Raw genomic sequence first — 22,777 nt, 5'->3', positions numbered from 1 at the left:
AAATAGGAATAATTTATTTAATAAGAGTTAATTAATTTCGTTAGATGTAAATTATATTTAACTTAGGGGGGTGTTAGTGTTAGGGTTAGACTTAGCTTTAGGGGTTAATCCATTTATTAGAATAGCGGTGAGCTCCGGTCGGTAGATTAGGGGTTAATAATTGAAGTTAGGTGTCGGCGATGTTAGGGAGGGCAGATTAGGGGTTAATACTATTTATTATAGGGTTAGTGAGGCAGATTAGGGGTTAATAACTTTATTATAGTAGCGGTGCGGTCCGCTCGGCAGATTAGGGGTTAATAAGTGTAGGCAGGTGGGGGCGACGTTGTGGGCGGCAGATTAGGGGTTAATAAATATAATATAGGGGTCGGCGGTGTTAGGGGCAGCAGATTAGGGGTACATAAGGATAATGTAAGTAGCGGCGGTTTACGGAGCGGCAGATTAGGGGTTAAAAATAAAATGCAGGTGTCGGCGATAGCGGGGGCGGCAGATTAGGGGTTGATAAGTGTAAGGTTAGGGGTGTTTAGACTCGGGGTACATGTTAGAGTGTTAGGTGCAGACGTAGGAAGTGTTTCCCCATAGCAAACAATGGGGCTGCGTTAAGAGCTGAACGCGGCTTTTTTACAGGTGTTAGTTTTTTTTTCAGCTCAAACAGCCCCATTGTTTCCTATGGGAGAATCGTGCACGAGCACGTTTTTGAGGCTGGCCGCTTGCGTAAGCAACTCTGGTATCGAGAGTTGAAGCTGCGTTAAAAATGCTCTACGCTCCTTTTTTGGAGCCTAACGCAGCCTTTATGTGGACTCTCAATACCAGAGTTATTTTTATGGTGCGGCCAGAAAAAAGCCGGCGTTAGTTTTTCGGGTCGTTACCGACAAAACTCCAAATCTAGCCGTAAGAGAGTATGTTTATATTTGTAAAACAATATACGTTAACATTTGCAGTAATAAGATCCAAGTGATGTATGAGTTCGATTTTTAGACCTTTAACTAAGTTTCTTTCTTTTTCTTCCCCTTTCTCAAGTCCCAGTGAAGGGATGGACACAGACAAGGACGATCCTCATGGGATGTAAGCTTTTTGTTTTAACCTAATATTGTAACTTGTTTGCCTTCATTGCTCCTGTGGGTTATAAAAGAAAGTGAGCTTTTCACCTGTAACACTTGCAATATAGAATTAAAATATTTAAAGTAATGTAATAGTTAAAGAAAAATAATACATTAAAAAATTAGATCATAGGCATTTAAGGGTCACATTACTCTAATCTTAAAACTTATTTTCTGCTTTATTTAAGTATAACATCCAGGATTCACTATCTGTGAACTATCCTTTGTAGTATGAGCCGTTTGCATTTTTTGGGATCTCTGAGGAAGCGCATGCGCTAAACGCATCAGATGTTTTGGGAGCATTCCTACATTTGTATGTTCCACTGTGAATAAACCTGGCACTGCCATTCCATGGACTCTGCTCGTTTTTATTTTGATTGTATATTAATATAACCAAATAATTGTTTATTTTTCAGGTTAGAATATGCAGAGGGCAGGATAAAAAATGCTCGGTAAGTTTTTTTTTTGTTTTGTTTTTTTTTGTTTTTTTTTATAAATTCTTCATAAATATACAGATTTATATACTTTATGTATGTTTTCCTGTGCCCTAGAATTATATTACATTTTCCCGATAAAGGATTAAAATACCATTTGATCAAGCAAAATAATTGGAGGTTAAGAAAATACCCTTATTCTACATTTCTCTCTATTTCTACATTGCTCTCAAGCAAAAATTTGCCTTTCTAAAATTATCTGAGTGACCTTTCAGTACTGACAATACTTCTTTGATAATCTCGCCAGACCAGATAGCTTGAAATTTGATAGAAATTTTGCACCCTAAGGGTAAGATTGATCCAGAGGCTAATGCCCCCCATTTAGGCATGCAACTGACATTTATAAAGCAGGGGTTAAAACCGCTGCTTCCTAAACCCTCTTCGCCAACTTAGAGTTTATACGACCATGTTGATTGACAAACCCTGCTTTCCCACAGTTGGTTTTGGACTCTCGTGCAATGATAAGTATAGGGAGGGAATGCATCATGCAGTTTTACGATCTTGAATGGACAGGTACACTACATGCACAATGATAAATTCGCCCAATAAAGGAACTAGTCAAAATGAAATTAAACTTTCATGATTAAGATAGAGCATGCAATTTTAATAAACTTTCTAATTATCAATTTTTTATTTGTTCTCTTGGTATCTTTATTAGAAAAAGCAGGAATGTAAGCATTTTTGGTTCAGAACCTGGGTAGCGCTTTCTGATTGATTGATTCTAAATGTAGCCATCAATCAGCAAGCGCTACCCAGGTGCTTAATAAAAACTGGGCCTGCTGCTAAGCTTACATTGAAGTAAAGATTACAAGAGAACAAAAAAAATCGATAATAGGAGTAAAGTAGAAAGTTGCTTAAAATTGCATGCTCTATCTGAATCATTAAAGTTTAATTTTTACTTTACTGTCCCTTTAATGTTTAAGCCCAGCAAAGTCCTGCTTGGGAGCTGTAAGCAGGGAAATATGTGTCCTGGGAGTCTCCCCCTTCACATCTGCCCAGGATGGGACAATCCAGCACTGGCTGTAAGCCATGCAGCGCCCAGGCCAGAAACATCCGACGATTTCTGGGTCATGCCACTGCTGATTGGTCGACCGGCCATGTCCTGCTTTTGAGCTGCAAAGTTTGCAGCAACCAAGTGGGAATTTAGTTAACTAGGGTCAGTTATGCAAAAATCACACATCCTAATGATCTATAGCATGAATTTATTGCTGTATTACAATAACCTTTTAAAAAAAAATGCTAGAGACTGAAAGTCCCAAAAAAACTTTCATGATTCAAATAGGGCATGTAATTTTAAACAACTTTCCAATTTACTTTTATCACCAATTTTGCTTTGTTCTTTTGGTATTCTTAGTTGAAAGCTAAACCTAGGAGGTTCATATGCTAATTTCTTAGACCTAATCTGAGTGCATTTTGACAGTTTTTCACCACTAGAAGGCGTTAGTTCATGTGTTTCATATAGATAACATTGAGCTCATGCACGTGAATTTACAGAGGAGTGAGCACTGATTGGCTAAAATGCAAGTCTGTCAAAAGAACTTAAATAAGGGGGCAATCTGCAGAGGCTTAGATACAAGGTAATTACAGAAGTAAAACGTGTATTATAACTGTGTTGGTTATGAAAAACTGGGGAATGGGTAATTAAGGGATTATCTATCTTTTAAAACAACAAAAATTCTGGTGTTGACTGTCCCTTTAAAGGCGATCATTAATGCAGGTCTGTGCTATAACAAATACAGATCTATAGATATAAAGATTACTGGAGCATATTGCCAAGCAGACATTAGTAATTGTGTAAGCCAAACAATGTTGTGAATCAGATTATGGTAGTTTTTTTTTTTTTAGTTTTTTTTTTAATTTAAATGAATGGTTTTAATATTTGTCCATTGCCTGGGCATGTGGGGAGAAAATACATTAAAGTCCCTTGGGTAAAAGGTGGATCACCCCAAGTGGTACATATCTCAAATTCAAAGATCAATCATTTAATATATCTGGGGTAAAAGCAAACCTTGTATAAACAAGAACATATTATACAGGCCATCTCACATGGGAGGATTAGGGGTGCCCAATATACAAGATTATTAAGATGCAGTTACCTTACAAAGAATACTCGACTGGCACATCTCTGGAGATACTAAGGCTTGGGTTGCCTTAGACTCCCAAATCCTAAAAACAACCTATGTAGGAGCTCTATGCTGGGTCTCAAAAGAGTTGAGACCCCCACAGTGCTCCCAAATAGATATTAACAAACTCCTCTTCTCTCTCTGGGACCAAATTTAAACTCGCACACAACAACATAACTACGGTTCGCTCTCCCATGTTCCCCATCCCCTTAAACACAGAGCTAGTGAGAAGACTAGATAATAGATTAAAGTGGGATAACACTACCCCCTTATATGATCTTCTATAGCAAAGCAAACTAAAAACAAGAGAATAACTGAATGATCTCAGTAGAGGGAAGTTCACTAATTGGCTGATATATGCCCAATTATTGCACTTCATCTCAATTAACCCCAATAGAAAGAACTTACTCAGGCCCTTAACCCCATTTGAATCAATATGCCACAAAAGGACAGTATTCATAAACTCTCTGTTTCCAGAAAGATGCTTATAGAACAGGGAAACTCGACTCTATCAGACTACACAGACAGATGGCACTATTATTATCAGGTATTTGTAGAGCACCAACAGATTCCGTAGCACTGTAAACATAGTCGGTATACAGGATAGCTTTTGTAGGGATCAAGTGGGTAGATGGCCCTGCCGAGAGTTTCACTGTTGTAGTCGGCTCTTATGAAGGCAATCTGCATAGGCTTACATTCTAAGGGGTTCAAGGGGAAAGCAATTGAGTTAGGAAAGGTTAGTGTTGGTTGTAAGCATCCCTGAATAGTAGTTTTTACGGAGCGCTTGACACTGTTAAAACTAGGGGAGAGTCTTGTGGAGCGAGGCATGGAGTTCCACAAGATGGGGGCCAGTCTGGAGAAGTCCTGTAAACAGGAATATGAGGAAGTAACAGGAGAGGAGGAGATCCCGAGCTGATCGAAGGGGACGGGAGGGAGAGTATCTGGAGACTAGTTCTGAAATGTAGGGGAGAGCAGTGCAGTTGAGAGCTTTGTATGTCAGAGTGAGGATTTTGTGTTTAATCCTAGAGGCAAGAGGAAGCCAGTGGAGGTATTGGCAGAGAGGGGCAGCAGATGAAGAGCGACAAGTAAGGAAGATGAGCCTGGCAGAGGCATTCATAATGGATTGTAAAGGAGCTATGTGTCAGCTAGGTAGACCAGAGAGGACGGAGTTGCAGTAGTAGAGGCGGGAAAGGATGAGAGAGTGGATTAAAATCTTGGTTGTATCTTTTGTAAGGAAATGTCTAATTTTAGAGATGTTTTTAAGGTGGAAGCGGCAGGCTTTAGCCAAGGACTGAATGTGAGGAGTGAAGGAAAGATCTGAGTCAAGTGTGACCCCAAGACATCGGGCATGCGGGGTAGGAGTAATGATGGAATTATCAACAGTTATAGAAATTTTGGGGTGGAGACATTGGAAGAAGGGGGAAAAATAAGGAGTTCAGTTTTGGAGAGATTTAGCTTAAGGTAGTGAGAGGACATCCAAGATGAGATATGAGAAAGACAGTTAGTGACACGGGTTAGTAAGGAAGGAGGTAGGTCTGGTGCAGAGAGGTAGATTTGGGTGTCATCGCATACAAATGATATTGAAACCCATGGGACTTTATTAAAGAACCTAATGATGACGTGTAGATTGAAAAGAGAAGGGGACCGAGGACAGAGCCTTGAGGTACCCCAACAGAAAGTGGTAATGGGGCAGAGGATGCTAAGGAGAAGGCTACACTAAATGTACGGTTAGTCAGATAGGAAGAGAACCACGAGAGAGCTGTGTCGCAGATGCCGAAGGATTGGAGGGTTTGGAGCAGAAGAGGGTGGTCAACAGTGTCAAAGGCTGCAAAGACCTCAATACACAGCTAAACACCCGTAAATCCTCCACCTCTCCTCAGATTCTAGAATTGAATCATAAAGTACTTCTTCAGTGGTATTTGACCCCAACTATATTGAATAGTATCTACCTAGAAGCTTCAAAAAATGTTAGAGGAGTTGCGATGAGAATGGTAGCCTAATTCACATTTGGTGGTCTTGCAGCAAAATCCAACCATTGTGGCACATAGTTGAAACAAACTTTAGATCACTTTTAAATAAAGATATTACCTTTAACATCTAGAATAACTCTACTAAATGATCTTCCTAAAATTCCCTGTAAGGTCAGATTGACACTACTTCAGACTAGTTTGAACGCAACTAAATCCCTCATAGCGCTGCACTGGAAAACTTCCATATCTACTTCAAAGTAGATGAACTAACTAACGTTAAAGAGATACGGACACATAAAGCAAAAAAAAACCACCTCTTTTGCAGAGATTAAATTTATATCGGAAACCAATATCCACACTCAAGACTAGACGGCACCACCACTAAAAGATACTGCTTCTCATGAGCTCCAAGCAAACAGCATAACCCAACTGACAAAGCCATGAAAGAAGCTTAAGATTCTGTGGTCCTCTCCATCTATCTTTCGTTTCCTACAACCCCCCTCCACTTTTTTCACTTATTTTCTTTACTACTTGTTACCTAATGAATGTTATATACATATTTTGGTTATAACACTTGTATATACCAATGATTGTGAAAACTTTGTCGCAACCTAGTTTATGTATTTTATCTCCAGTGACTGTGATAATATTGTTTCAATAAATATCATGATCTAATTTAAAAAAAAAAAAAAAAAAATGGTTGATCACCTCTGGCATATACATACAGTTCTAGCTCTTTAAAATAATAGCTTATGCTTCATTTTACATTGATGTAATGTAGAAACTGATATAGATATAGATATAATGACAGGGAGAGTTTGCTTTATACGATTTCATATTCTGAACATCTTTTTTTCTTTTCCTTAGAGAGGCCCACAGTCAGATTGAAAAACGTCGCAGAGACAAAATGAACCAATTCATTGACGAATTGGCATCATTAGTTCCAACATGCAATGCAATGTCTCGAAAACTTGACAAACTCACTGTGCTGCGGATGGCCGTTCAACATATGAAAACGTTACGAGGTCAGATGCTAAAGGGGCTTGGTACATAGAATTATTTCATTTTTTCTACTAAGTATCTGAAATACAATTATATACTTAGGATCTGTTCTGACTGCTTGAAAGGTCACTGTGCTACGGTACCCAATTATATGCGACAGAGTTCTCTGTAATACAGTATGACTAATAATGTTGGAAGTTTGTATATATGTTGTGGGCGTGAGTTGCAAGTAAAACATTATGTCACAACTATATTAAAGGGATAGTAAAGACAAAATTAAACTTAAATTGATTAGATAGATCCTACAATTTTAAACAGCTTTAAAATTTACTTCTATTGTTAATTTTGCTTTGTTGTCTTTGTATCATTAAATTATCATTATCAAAGAGCAATTCTAGGTGAGCTCAGGAGCGTGCACGTGTCTTTAGCCATCTGTCAGAGTTTGCAACAATGTCTATAGCAGTATTATACATAGTTAGAAACAAATGCTAAAGGCACGTGCACGCTCCTGAGCTCCTATCAGTCTATCTAGGTTTACTTTTAATAAAGGATACCAAGAGAATTAAAGGGCCATTAAACCTCCCCAAAATAATTTTTGATTCAGATAGAACATAACATTTTAAACAACTCTCCAATTTACTACTATTATCTAATTTGCTTCATTATGTTGGTATCCTTTTGTTGAAGAAGCAGCAATGCACTTCTGGGAGTTAGCTGAACACATCTAGTAAGCCAATAACATGAGGCATATATGTACTTCAACCAATCGGCTCCTTGAACCTACCTAGGTATCCTTTTCAACAAAGGATACACATAGAACAAAACAAATGAGATAATTGAAGTAAACTGGAAAGTTGTTTAATATCACATGCTCTATCTGAATCATGAAACAAAAAAATTGAGTTTCATGTCCCTTTAACCCCTTAGTGACCAAGGCTATTTTTCTGTGGTGTTTGTGTTTAGCTATAATTTTCATCTTACTCATTTACTGTACCCACACATATTATTTACCTTTTTTCTTGTCATTAAATGGACTTTCTAAAGATAACATTATTTTCATATCTTTTAATTTACTATACTTTTTTTTAATAAAATATGACAAAAATTGAAAAAAACACACACTTTTTCTAACTTTGACCCCCAAAATTTGTTACACATCTACAACCACCAAAAAACACCCATGCTAAATAGTTTCTAAATTTTTTGTCCTGAGTTTAGAAATACCCAATGTTTACATGTTCTTTGCTTTATTTGCAAGATACAGGGCAATAAGTACAAGTAGCACTTTGCTATTTCCAAACTATTTATTTTTTTCAAAATTAGCCATAGTTACATTGTAACACCAATATCTGTCAGGAATCCCTGAATAACCCTTTGTGTGTGTGTATGTATGTATGTGTGTATATATGTATATGTGTGTGTGTGTGTATGTGTATATATATATATATATATATATATATATATATATATATATATATATATATATACATATATATATATATTTCTCTTGTAAGGTGTATCCAGTCCACGGATTCATCCATTACTTGTGGGATACTCTCCTTTTCAACAGGAAGCTGCAAGAGGATCACCCACAGCAGAGCTGTCTATATAGCTCCTCCCCTAACTGCCACCTCTCAGTCATTCTCTTGCAGCTCTCGACAAGGGAAGAAGCTAGAGAGATGTGGTGCATTAATGTAGTTTATCTTCAATCAAAAGTTTGTTATTTTCAAATGGTACCGGAGTTGTACTATTTTAGCCTCAGGCAGAAAGTTGAAGAAGAGTCTGCCTGTGGTCTTTGATGATCTTAGCAGGTTGTAACAAAGATCCATTGCTGTTGTCACACATAACTGAAGAGATGGGTAACTTCAGCTGGGGGAATAGCGTGCAGGGTTACCTGCTCTGAGGTATGTGCAGTTTTAAATTTTTCTAGAGAAATGATAAGCTAGAAAATTCTGACAATACCGGATTAATTTAAGGTAAGCCTGATTACAGTGATTTAATAACGACTGGTATCATGCTTGCTGTAAAGGGTAATATTTTTATTATTCACTCACATTACTGAATAGATATAACGTTTGCTTGAGGTGTATAAACGTTTATTTCATATTGGTGATAAAACTTTATTCTGGGGCCCAGTTTTTCCACATGGCTGACTAGATTTTGTCTAGGGATAGTTTTTTAAGGCCCTCTCACTGTGAGTACAGGTTGGGAGGGGCCTATTTTCCATTAGTTTTTGCAGCTTGAGACATCCAGCTTCCCTGAAGGAGTCCCCTGAACATATAGGACCTCTCTAAGGGGTTTTTGTGCCTTCCAAAGTCGTTGTATGGGCAGGTAGGGCCACAGTGGAGCTGTGGCAGTTTGTTGTGACTGTTTAAAAACTTTTATATCGTTTTTTTGATCCGGTTTTGAAACTAAGGGGTTAATCATCCATTTGCAAGTGGGTGCAATGCTTTTTCAGCCTATTATACACGCTGTAAAAATTTCGTAAGATTTACTTCTTTTTTCACTGTTTTAGCAGTTTCTGTGATTTTTTTTTTTTTTCTTAAAGGCACAGTACCGTTTTTATTTTTTGCTTGTTCACAGTTATTAAAGTGTTTTCCAAGCTTGCTGGTCTCATTACTAGTCTGTTTAAACATGTCTGACATAGAGGAAACTCATTGTTCATTATGTTTAGAAGCCATTGTGGAACCCCCTCTTAGAATGTGTACCAAATGCATTGATTTTACTATAGATTACAAAGACCATATTCTGGCTTTAAAAAATTTATCACCAGAAGAAATTGACAAGGAGGAAGTTATGCCGTCTAACTCTCCCCACGTGTCAGATCCTATAAATCCCGCTATGGGGACGGCAAGTACATCTAGCGCGCCTATTGCGTATACCTTGCAAGACATGGCGGCAGTTATGAATCATACCCTTACAGAGGTATTATCTAAACTGCCAGGATTGCAAGGAAAGCGAGACAGCTCTGGTACTAGAATAAATACAGAGCTCTCTGACGCTTTAGTCGCTATCTCTGATACACCCTCACAATATAATGAAGCTGAAGCAGGGGAGCTTCAAACTGTGGGTGATTTTTCTGATTCAGGCAAGATACTTCAATCTGATTCTGATATGTCTACATTTAAATTTAAGCTTGAACACCTCCGCTTATTGCTCAGGGAGGTTTTAGCAACTCTGGACGACTGTGACACTATTGTAGTCCCAGAGAAATTATGTAGATTGGATAAATACTATGCAGTACCTGCTTACACTGATGTTTTTCCAATCCCTAAAAGGTTTTCTGAAATTATTACTAAGGAATGGGATAGACCAGGTGTACCATTCTCTCCCCCTCCTGTTTTTAAAAAGATGTTTCCTATAGACGCCGCTACACGGGACTTATGGCACACGGTCCCTAAGGTGGAGGGAGCAGTTTCTACTCTAGCTAAGAGTACCACTATCCCTGTCGAGGACAGTTGTGCTTTTCTAGATCCAATGGATAAAAAATTAGAGGGTTACCTTAAGAAAAATTTTATTCAACAAGGTTTTATTCTCCAGCCTCTTGCATGCATTGCCCCAGTCACTGCTGCCGCGGCTTTCTGGTTTGAGTCCCTAGAGGAGGCTCTACAGGTTGAAACCCTGTTGGAAGATATTATTGACAGGCTTAGGGCCCTTAAGCTAGCCAATTCATTTGTTTCTGACGCCGTTGTTCATTTAACCAAGCTAACGGCTAAAAATTCAGGTTTTGCTATTCAGGCGCGTAGGGCGCTATGGCTTAAATCCTGGTCAGCTGACGTGACTTCAAAGTCTAAACTTCTCAACATTCCCTTCAAAGGACAGATCCTAATCGGGCCTGGACTGAAGGAGATCATTTCTGACATCACTGGAGGAAAAGGTCACGCCCTTCCTCAAGACAGGTCCAACAAATTAAGGACCAAACAGTCTAGTTTTCGGCCCTTTCGAAACTTCAAGAGTGGCGCAGCTTCAACTTCCTCTAACACAAAACAAGACGGAACTTTTGCCCAGTCTAAGCCGGTCTGGAGACCTAACCAGGCTTGGAACAAGGGAAAACAGGCCAAGAAGCCTGCTGCTGCCTCTAAGACAGCATGAAGGAGCAGCCCCCGATCCAGAAACGGATCTAGTAGGGTGCAGACTCGCTCTCTTCGCCCAGGCTTGGGCAAGAGATGTCCAGGATCCCTGGGCATTGGAAATTGTGTCCAAGGGTTATCTTCTGGAATTCAAAACCTCTCCCCCAAAAGGGAGATTTCATCTCTCACTTTTATTTGCAAACCAGATAAAGAGAGAAGCATTCTTACATTGTGTTCAAGACCTCCTAGTTATGGGAGTGATCCACCCAGTTCCGCAGGAGGAACAGGGACAGAGCTTTTATTCAAATCTGTTTGTTGTTCCCAAGAAAGAGGGAACATTCAGACCAATCTTAGATCTCAAGATCTTAAACAAATTTCTCAGAGTCTCATCCTTCAAGGTGGAGACTATTCGAACCATCCTTCCTATGATCCAGGAGGGTAAATACAGGCACTAACAGTTTGTGGCTCTTCCCTTCGGGTTGGCCACGGCACCAAGAATCTTTACAAAGGTTTTAGAGTCCCTTCTAGCGGTCCTAAGGCCGCGGGCTATAGCAGTAGCCCCTTACTCAGACGACATTCTGATACAGGCGTTGACTTTTCAAGTTGCCAGGTCTCACACGGACATTGTTCTGGCATTTCTGAGGTCACATGGGTGGAAAGTGAATGAAGAAAAAAGTTCTCTATCACCTCTCACAAGAGTTTCCTTCCTAGGAACTCTGATAGATTCTGTAGAAATGAAGATTTACCTGACAGAGGCCAGGTTGTCAAAACTTCTAAATTCCTGCCGTGTTCTTTATTCTACTTCTCGCCCTTCAGTGACTCAGTTTATGGAAGTAATCGGCTTAATGGTAGCGGCAATGGACATAGTGCCGTTTGCCCGCCTACATCTCAGACCGCTGCAACTCTGCATGCTCAGTCAGTGGAATGGGGATTACACAGATTTGTCCCCTCTACTAAATCTGGATCAAGAGACCAGGGATTCTCTTCTCTGGTGGTTATCTCGGGTCCATCTGTCCAAGGGTATGACCTTCCGCAGGCCAGATTGGACAATAGTAACAACAGATGCCAGCCTTCTAGGCTGGGGTGCAGTCTGGAACTCCCTGAAGGCTCAGGGCTTGTGGACTCAGGAGGAGACACTCCTTCCGAAAAAAACATTCTGGAACTAAGAGCGATATTCAATGCTCTTCAGGCTTGGCCTCAGCTAGCTGCGGTCAGGTTCATCAGATTTCAGTCAGAAAACATCACGACTGTTGCTTACATCAACCATCAAGGGGGAACAAGGAGTTCCCTAGCAATGTTGGAGGTTTCAAAAATAATTCTATGGGCAGAGTTTCACTCTTGCCATCTATCAGCTATCCATATTCCAGGAGTAGAGAACTGGGAGGCGGATTTTCTAAGTCGACAGACTTTTCATCCGGGGAAGTGGGAACTCCATCCGGAGGTGTTTGCACAGTTAATTAAACTTTGGGGCAAACCAGAACTGGATCTCATGGTGTCTCGTCAGAACGCCAAGCTTCCTTGTTACGGGTCAGGTCCAGGGATCCCAAGGCAGCGCTGATAGATGCTCTAGCAGCGCCTTGGTCTTTCAACCTGGCTTATGTGTTTCCACCGTTTCCTCTGCTCCCTCGTCTGATTGCTAAGATCAAGCAGGAGAGAGCTTCAGTGATTTTGATAGCTCCTGTGTGGCCACGCAGGACTTGGTACGCAGATCTGGTGGACATGTCATTCTTTCCACCTTGGACTCTGCCGCTGAGGCAGGACCTTCTACTTCAAGGTCCCTTCAAACATCCAAATCTAATTTCTCTTCGTCTGACTGCTTGGAGATTGAACGCTTGATTTTGATACCTTAATTCAGACTCGAAAGCCTGTCACCAGGAAAATCTATCATAAGATATGGTGTAAATATCTTCATTGGTGTGAATCCAAGGGTTACTCATGGAGTAAAGTCAGGATTCCCAGGATATTGTCTTTTCTCCAAGAAGGATTGGAGAAGGGTTTGTCAACTATTTCCTTAAAGGGACAGATTTCTGCTGTCTATTCTTTTGCACAAGCGTCTGGCGGATGTTCCAGACGTTCAGGCGTTTTGTCAGGCTTTAGTTAGAATCAAGCCTGTGTTTAAACCTGTTGCTCCGCCATGGAGTTTAAATTTAGTTCTTAAAGTTCTTCAAGGGGTTCCGTTTGAACCTCTGCATTCCATAGATATCAAGCTTTTATCTTGGAAAGTTCTGTTCTTGGTAGCTATCTCTTTGGCTCGAAGAGTTTCAGAGTTATTTGCCTTGCAGTGTGATTCCCCTTATCTGATCTTCCATGCAGATAAGGTAGTTTTGCGTACCAAACCTGGGTTTCTTCCTAGGGTGGTATCCAATAAGAATATCAATCAAGAGATTGTTGTTCCGTCACTGTGTCCTAATCCTTCTTCAAAGAAGGAACGTCTATTACACAATCTTGATGTGGTTCGTGCTGTAAAGTTTTTTTATTTACAAGCTACTAAAGATTTTCGTCAAACATCTGCATTGTTTGTTGTCTACTCTGGACAGAGGAAAGGCCAAAAGGCTTCAGCAACTTCTCTTTCTTTTTGGTCAAGAAGTATAATCCGCTTAGCTTAAGAGACTGCTGGCCAGCAGCCTCCTGTAAGAATTACAGCTCATTCCAGTAGAGCGGTGGCTTCCACATGGGCCTTTAAAAATGAGGCTTCTGTTGAACAAATTTGTAAGGCAGTGACTTGGTCTTCGCTTCATACTTTTTCTAAATTCTACAAATTTGATACTTTTGCTTCTTCGAAGGCTATTTTTGGGAGAAAGGTCTTACAGGCAGTGGTGCCTTCCGTTTAAACGCCTGCCTTGTCCCTCCCTTCATCCGTGTCCTATAGCTTTGGTATTGGTATCCCACAAGTAATTGATGAATCCGTGGACTGGATACACCTTACAAGAGAAAACTAAATTTATGCTTACCTGATAAATTTATTTCTCTTGTGGTGTATCCCGCCCTGTCATTTTAAGGCAGGTGTTTTTTTAATTTTTAAACTACAGTCACCACTTCACCCTATAGTTTCTCCTTTCTCTGGCTTGTCTTCGGTCGAATGACTGGGAGGTGGCAGTTAGGGGAGGAGCTATATAAACAGTTCTGCTGTGGGTGATCCTCTTGCAGCTTCCTGTTGGGAAGGAGAATATCCCACAAGTAATGGATGAATCCGTGGACTGGATACACCACAAGAGAAATAAATTTATCAGGTAAGCATAATTTTATATATATATATATATATATATATATATATATATATATATATATATATATATATATATATATATATATATATATATATATATATATATGTGTGTGTGTGTAATCTAAGGGAATAAGCGCACAAAGAATCTCCTCATAGTGCAATATGTTTAATACAAGATCAGCATAAAACAACCAGTCACCCTTCAGGGTGGATACTCACAAGATAAAACCTCAATCGATATGAGGTAAAATAAAAGTGTAGAGCACCCCAGATGAGTTATAAATAATCCACTCCGTATATCCTATGGTCCGTTATTTGGTCTCCGTATAGTAAAATGTAAAAAGTCACACTGCAGTGCAATTTGTTTCGCTAGCAACAGTTCACCAGCGATGGATATAATTAAAACGCCAAATAGCTACAAATAATGGCAAGAAACAGTTACTTTGTAACCAAATGATAAACACACATGCAATCTCAATCCTCGAAACTGGAGGTGCCAGCAGCTTAATAGTTATCCAACTACTATAAAACACGCTGTATATCATAGTCTATTATACTAACTGTGGTTAATAATACCTACTTTAAACTCTTATTATTTGAGTAATATCAGCTTGTTAGTATCTATATTGGCGTGTCATTACCTGCTATAAAACATGCTGTATATTATAGTTCATTATATTCACTGTGGATAATAATACCTATTACAAACCCATATTATCTGAGCAATATCAGCTAGTTAGTATCTTTATTATATCCACTCAGCCTATATTAATATATTACAGAGATATTCTCTGCCAATTAATCTTATAAATAACTACAAGGAGAATCCTTGAAATTATATTAGCATAATCAGAAATATGTGGATACTCTATATAAGAAGCGATCCAAAGATATGATATATGTACACTGTTCAATCTCAAATTACTGAGATGTCATAAATCTTCAATTTATATTTGGAAACAATACTTGCTACTATAAGAGGATATATTTCTGACTTAGAATAGACCATTAAGGCCAATAAGGGATTATACTTGTATTCTATACCAAAATCTGGACTCATTAGCTATAGAGGCATTTAAAACCTCAGCTATTGAAACTATAAATATATATATAAAAAGTACCATTAAATTCAATATTGTATATGACACTGCAAAAAGGAATAAGTATATGGTATACCACAATATAACATAACCATTCACTAAACTGGTTACAGCACATCATAATACACAACAATTCCTTACACAATTGTAGCCTGATGCTCATTCTCTACAAATACATTCTGTGTGAAATACTTATATTAAGTGAGACCAAGACCATGCATTTCAAAAATACCCTAGGTCTACACTACTTATTCTTACCTTTAATTTAAGGTCATAGAATTTACTTATCACAACTAGTGCTATTGGAGAATTTCCAGCATTCCTGATTTAAGTTATTCAAATTCTTGTGTTTTTAAACGTATTATCTGACCATTATTTTTAAAGTCCTATTAAAAGTTCTATTTTAATTATCCTTTGTATCCGCCATCTGTAACTTGTAACTCAGTCGACTATTCCATCTATCAGGGAATTAGAGTGCTATCTATGTGTACATTTCTCTTACTTGGTGTATCCAGTCCACGGATTCATCCTTACTTGTGGGATATTCTCATTCCCTACAGGAAGTGGCAAAGAGAGCACACAGCAGAGCTGTCCATATAGCTCCCCCTCAGGCTCCTCCCCCCCAGTCATTCTCTTTGCCGCTCTAACAAGTAGCATCTCCATGGGAGGGTAAAGTGAATGTGGTGTTAGATTTGTAGTTTTTATTTCTTCAATCAAAAGTTTGTTATTTTAAAATAGTGCCGGTTTGTACTATTTACTCTGTGGCAGAAAGTGATGAAGATTTCTGCTGAGAGGAAAATGATTTTAGCATGTTGTAACTAAAATCCACTGCTGTTCCCATACAGGACTGTTGAGCATCAGTAAACTTCAGTCGGGGGGAACAGTTTGCAGGCTTAACTGCTTTGAGGTATGTTTCAGTCATTTTTTCTAGTCAAGACTTAGTAATGCTAGAAGACTGACAAGAATCCCCATGTGGGAAAGGTAAGCCATATTCTGAGACTTAGTATAGAAGGAAGGCTTATTTGAAAGGGCTCACACACTGGTGGACACTGTTAAAGGGCAATTGATTATTTCTCCTACATTGGTGTGTCCGGTCCACGGCTTCATCCTTACTTGTGGGATATTCTCTTCCCCTACAGGAAATGGCAAAGAGAGCACACAGCAAAAGCTGTCCATATAGCCCCCCCTCTGGCTCCGCCACCTAGTCATTCTCTTTGCCGCTCTGAACAAGTAGCATCTCCACGGGGATGGTAAAGAGTTTGTGGTGTTAGTTGTAGTTTTATTTCTTCTATCAAGAGTTTGTTATTTTAAAATAGTGCCGGTTTGTACTATTTACTCTACAACAGAAAGTGATGAAGATTTCTGTTAAAAGAGGAGTATGATTTTAGCAACAGTAACTAAAATCCATTGCTGTTCCCACGCAGGACTGTTGAAATCAGAGAACTTCAGTTGGGGGGAACAGTTTGCAGACTTATCTGCTTCAGGTATGACCAGTCTCTTTTCTAACAAGACCCAGTAATGCTAGAAGACTGTCAGTTTTCCCATATGGGACCGGTAAGCCATTTTCTTAGACTCAGTAACAGAATTAAGGCTTATAAATTGGGCTCTATGCTGGTTGACACTATTGTGGGCTAAATCGATTAGTTTTTTTATCATATTATATGACAATTGGAGTGTTTTTGTGAACTTTGAAACACTTTTGGGAACGTTTTATTTGCGCCTGGCAGTTGTTTAGATGCCTAATCTAGTCAGAAAGGCCCCTTCACTCTGGTATGCAGAGGGAGGAGGCCTCATTTTCGCGCCTCAGTTGCGCAGTTACTTCCATAGGCAGTGCATGCAGCTTCATGTGAGAGGGTCCTGTGGCTGAGAAAAGGACTCAGGGAGGCTTAATTCTGTGGTGAATCACCCCTAAGGAAGGTAAAAGCCGCAGCAAAGTCTGCGTCAGGGACTGTAGTGTGTTTAAACCAGTAAATTGAACTATTAGCTCCGGTTTGCTCATTTAAGGGTTTAGAGACTTGAAATTTGGTGTGCAATACTTTCAAGGCATTAAGACACTGGGGTGTAAATTTCAGAAAGATCGGATATTTCTTTGATAGTTTTTTGAACATTCAGAAATAAAGTGTGCTCTTTTTATTATTTAAAGAGACAGTAACGGTTTTGTTTAAAATTGTTTTTATTGCATTAATAGCCTGCCTAAATCTGTCTAACATGTCTGTACCTTCAGATAGCATATGTTCTGTGTGTATGGAGGCCAAGGTGGTTCCCCCTTTAAATGTATGTGCAAATTGTGCCATGGCGTCCAAACAAAGTAAGGACAGTACTGTCACATTTAATAAGGTTGCCCAAGATGATTCTTCTAATGAAGGTAGTGGGGATAGTTCATCATCCTCTCCTTCTGTGTCAACACCAGTTTTGCCCGCGCAGGCGATACCTAGTGCATCTAGCGCACCAAAGCTTGTTACTATGCAGCAATTAACAACAGTAATGGAGAATTCTATAGCAGCTCTTTTACCCAAACTGCCAGCATTTCCCAGAAAGCGTGATTGCTCAGTTTTAAATACAGAGGATGAGCAAGTAGGCGCTGACGATAATTTATCTGTTATACCCTCACATCAATCTGAGTTGGCAGTGAGGGAGGGTCTGTCTGAGGGACAAATTTCTGATTCAGGAAAAATTTCTCAGCAGGCAGAACCTGATATCGTGGCATTTAAATTTAAGCTAGAACATCTCCGCGCCCTGCTTAAGGAGGTGCTAGCTACTCTTGATGATTGTGATTCTTTGATAATTCCAGAGAAGTTGTGCAAAATGGACAAATTCTTAGAGGTTCCAGTGCACGCTGATGCTTTTCCGATACTCAAGAGGGTGGCGGACATAGTGACTAAGGAGTGGGAGAAGCCAGGTGTACCTTTTGTTCCACCTCCTATATTTAAGAAAATGTTCCCCATTGTCGACCCCAGAAGGGACGCATGGCAAACGGTCCCTAAGGTAGAGGGGGCAGTTTCAACGCTAGCCAACTATTCCTATAGAGGACAGTTGTGCTTTCAAAGATCCTATGGATAAAAAATTGGAATGATTGCTTAAAAAGATTTTTGTTCAGCAGGGTTTCCTTCTTCAACCAATTTCGTGCATTATTCCTGTCACCACGGCGGCGTCTTTTTGGTTCGAGGAACTAGAAAGTTCGCTCCAAAAGGAGACTCCATATGATGAAGTCATGGACAGAATTCACGCACTAAAGTTGGCTAATTCCTTTATTTTGGATGCCGCTTTTCAATTGGCAAAATTAGCGGCGAAAAACTCAGGTTTTGCAATAGTGGCGCGCAGGGTGCTTTGGCTAAAATCTTGGTCGGCGGATGTGTCGTCCAAAACAAAATTACTTAATATTCCTTTCAAGGGTAAGACCCTTTTCGGGCCAGAATTGAAGGAGATTATTTCAGACATCACTGGGGGAAAGGGCCATGCCCTCCCACAGGATAGGCCTTTCAAGGCTAAGAACAAATCTAATTTTCGTTCCTTTCGCAATTTCAGGAACGGACCGGCTTCTAACTCTGCAGCCTCTAGACAAGAGGGTAACGCTTCCCAGCCTAAACCAGCATGGAAACCATTGCAAGGCTGGAACAAGGGTAAACAGGCCAAGAAGCCTGCTGCTGCTACCAAGACAGCATGAAGGGGTAGCCCCCGATCCGGGACCGGATCAAGTAAGGGGCAGACTTTCTCTCTTTGCTCAGGCTTGGGCAAGAGATGTTCCGGATACCTGGGCACTAGAAATAGTCTCTCAGGGGTATCTTCTAGAGTTCAAGGAACTTCCTCCAAGGGGAAGGTTCCACATGTCTCGCTTATCTTCAGACCAGATAAAGAGACAGGCATTCTTACATTGCGTAGGAGACCTATTAAAAATGGGAGTGATAAACCCAGTTCCAACAGCGGAACAAGGTCTGGGTTTCTCTTGTTAAGTGTATTCAGTCCACGGGTCATCCATTACTTATGGAATATACTCTCTTCCCAACAGGAAATTGCAAGAGGATCACCCAAGCAGAGCTGCTACACAGCTCCTCCCCTCACATGTCATATTCAGTCATTCTCTTGCAACTTAATAGATAGGACGTTGTGAGAGGTCTGTGGTGTTTTATACTTAGTTTATTTCTTCAATCAAAAGTTTGTTATTTTAAAATGACACCGGAGTGTGTTGTTTATTCTCAGGCAGTATTTGGAAGAAGAATCTGCCTGCGTTTTCTATGATCTTAGCGGCAGTAACTAAGATCCACTGGCTGTTCTCGCATATTCTGAGGAGTGGGGTAACTTTCAGAAAGGGAATAGCGTGTGGGGAACCCTGCAAACGACGTATGTGCAGTAAATTATTTTTCTAAGGAATGGAATTGACTAAGAAAATACTGCTGTTACCGATGTAATGTAAGTAAAAGCCTTTAATACAGTGAGAGCGACTGTTAGCAGGCTGGTTTAAATATATACAGTAAAGTAATTTTCTAAGGAATGGAATTTGACTGAGAAAATGCTATTAATACTGAAGTGATGTTATAAGCCTTAAATGCAGTAGGAAGACTGGTATCAGGCTTATCAATAGAGATACATGCTCCTTAAAAAAGGATGTTTTAAACGATTTTGCTGGCATGTTTAATCGTTTTGTGAGGTACATTGGTGATAAAACTTGTTGGGGCATAACATTTTTCCACATGGCTGACATTTTCTGCATAGAAACAGTTATCTGAAACTCCCAATATTGTAATATTGAGTAGGAGGGGCCTATTTTAGCGCTCTTTTGACGCAGTAAAAATTCAGGCTCTGTCTTCCTGCTTCCTTCTGCTTGACCCGGGTCGTCTCCAGACAGCTTAAGGGACTTCAAAAGTCATTTTGAGGGAGGTAATCAGTCACAGCAGACCTGTGACAGTGGTTTTTTGACTGTATTAGAAAACCTTTTTTTGCTTATAAAAACCGTTTGGGTTTTAAGGGGTCAATCATCCATTTGCAAGTGGGTGCAATGCTCTGCTAACTTAATACATTTACTGTGTAAATTTGTTTGCTATAACTGATTTGGTTCATTGTTATTTCAACTGTGACAGTTTTCTGTGCTTCTTAAAGGCACAGTAGCGTTTTTCTTTATTACTTGTAAAATTATTTACAGTGTTTTCCAAGTCTGCTAGTCTTATTGCTAGTCTGTTTAAACATGTCTGACACAGATGAATCTGTTTGTTCACTATGTTTAAAGGCGACTGTGGAGCCCCACAGAAACATGTGTACTAAATGTATTGATTTCACTTTAAATAATAAAGGTCAGTCTTTATCTATAAAGGAATTATCACCAGACAACGAGGGGGAAGTTATGCCGACTAACTCTCCTCACGTGTCAGTACCTTCGCCTCCCGCTCAGGAGGCGCGTGATATTGTGGCGCCAATTGCATCAGGGACGGCCATACAAATCACCTTACAAGACATGGCTAATATTATGAATAATACCCTGACAGAAGTATTATCTAAATTGCCATAATTAAGAGGCAAGCGCGATTGCTCTGGGGTAAGAATAGAGCGCGCTGGTGCTACAAGAGCCATGTCCGATACTGCGTCACAGTTTGCAGAACATGAGGACGGAGAGCTTCATTCTGTAGGTGACGGATCTGATCCAGGGAAACCGGATTCAGAGATCTCTAATTTTAAATTTAAGCTTGAGAACCTCCGTGTATTGCTAGGGGAGGTTTTAGCGGCTCTGAATGACTGTAACACAGTTGCGATTCCAGAGAAATTATGTAGGCTGAATAGATACTATGCAGTACCGGTGTGTACCGACGTTTTTCCTATACCTAAAAGGCTTACAGAAATTATTAGCAAGGAGTGGGATAGACCTGGTGTGCCCTTTTCCCCACCTCCTATATTTAGAATTTTTTTTCCAATAGACGCCACTACACGGGACTTATGGCAGACGGTCCCTAAGGTGGAGGGAGCAGTTTCTACTTTAGCTAAGCGTACCACTATCCCGGTGGAAGATAGTTGTGCCTTTTCAGATCCAATGGATAAAAAATTGGAAGGTTACCTTAAGAAAATGTTTGTTCAACAAGGTTTTATCTTACAGCCCCTTGCATGCATTGCACCTGTCACTGCTGCTGCGGCATTTTGGTTTGAGTCTCTAGAAGAGGCCATTCACTCAGCCCCATTGGATGAAATTATGGACAAGCTTAAAGCCCTTAAGCTAGCTAATGCATTTGTTTCTGATGCCATTGTACATCTAACTAAACTAACGGCTAAGAATTCCGGTTTTGCCATTCAAGCACGCAGAGCGTTATGGCTTAAATCCTGGTCAGCTGATGTGACTTCTAAATTACTTAATATTCCTTTCAAGGGGCAAACCTTATTCGGGCCCGGCTTGAAAGAAATTATTGCTGACATTACGGGAGGTAAGGGTCATACCCTTCCTCAGGACAAGGCCAAATCAAAGGCCAAACAGTCTAATTTTCGTGCCTTTCGAAACTTCAAGGCAGGAGCAACGTCAACTTCCTCCGCCCCAAAAAAGGAAGGAACCGTTGCTCGTTACAGACAGGCCTGGAAAACCAACCAGTCCTGGAACAAGGGCAAGCAGGCCAGAAAACCTGCTACTGCCCCTAAGACAGCATGAAGGGATGGCCCCCTATCCGGAAATGGATCTAGTGGGGGGCAGACTTTCTCTCTTCGCCCAGGCGTGGGCAAGAGATGTCCAGGATCCCTGGGCGTTGGAGATCATATCTCAGGGATATCTTCTGGACTTCAAGGCTTCTCCTCCTCTAGGGAGATTTCATCTTTCAAGGTTATCAGAAAACCAGATATAGAAAGAGGCATTCCTATGTTGCGTACAAGACCTCCTAGTAATGGGAGTGATCCACCCAGTTCCGCGGACGGAACAAGGACAGGGATTTTATTCAAACCTGTTCGTGGTTCCCAAGAAAGAGGGTACCTTCAGGCCAATTTTGGACCTAAAGATTTTAAACAAATTCCTAAGAGTTCCATCATTCAAAATGGAAACTATTCGGACAATCCTACCCACGATCCAAGAGGGTCAATACATGACCACGGTGGATTTAAAGGATGCCTACCTTCACATACCGATTCACAAAGATCATCATCGGTTCCTAAGATTTGCCTTCCTAGACAGGCATTACCAGTTTGTAGCTCTTCCCTTCGGGTTGGCTACGGCCCCGAGAATCTTTACAAAGGTGCTGGGCTCTCTTCTGGCGGTTCTAAGACCGCGAGGCATAGCGGTGGCTCCGTATCTTGACGACATCCTGATACAGGCTACAAGCTTGCAAATTGCCAAGTCTCATACAGAGATAGTTCTGGCATTTCTAAGGTTGCATGGGTGGAAGGTGAACGTGGAAAAGAGTTCTCTATCACCACTCACAAGAGTCTCCTTCCTAGGGACTCTGATAGATTCTGTAAAAATGAAAATTTACCTGACGGAGGCCAGGTTATCAAAACTCTTAAATGCTTGCCGGGTCCTTCATTCCATTCCACGCCCGTCAGTGGCTCAGTGCATGGAAGTAATCGGCTTAATGGTAGCGGCAATGGACATAGTGCCATTTGCGCGCCTGCATCTCATACCGCTGCAATTGTGCATGCTAAGTCAGTGGAATGGGGATTACTCAGATTTGTCCCCTCTACTAAATCTGGATCAAGAGTCCAGAGATTCTCTTCTCTGGTGGTTATCTCGGGTCCATC

General features: G+C 40.3%; 1 protein-coding gene across 1 annotated transcript in view; it reads left to right on the top strand.

The window, feature by feature from the left end:
- Positions 1 to 22,777, top strand: part of BMAL1 (basic helix-loop-helix ARNT like 1) — a 274,533-nt gene that overhangs the window by 135,241 nt on the left and 116,515 nt on the right. Inside the window, exons 5-7 of the mRNA XM_053720246.1 lie at positions 1,018 to 1,062; positions 1,514 to 1,549; positions 6,552 to 6,709. Of these exons, the coding sequence (XP_053576221.1) occupies positions 1,018 to 1,062; positions 1,514 to 1,549; positions 6,552 to 6,709 (239 nt within the window). The remainder of the gene's footprint in view (positions 1 to 1,017; positions 1,063 to 1,513; positions 1,550 to 6,551; positions 6,710 to 22,777) is intronic.

This window comes from Bombina bombina, chromosome 7 (assembly GCF_027579735.1).
Source record: "Bombina bombina isolate aBomBom1 chromosome 7, aBomBom1.pri, whole genome shotgun sequence".
Taxonomy (NCBI): Eukaryota; Metazoa; Chordata; class Amphibia; order Anura; family Bombinatoridae; genus Bombina; species Bombina bombina.
This window is presented reverse-complemented; position numbering and strand designations above follow the sequence as displayed.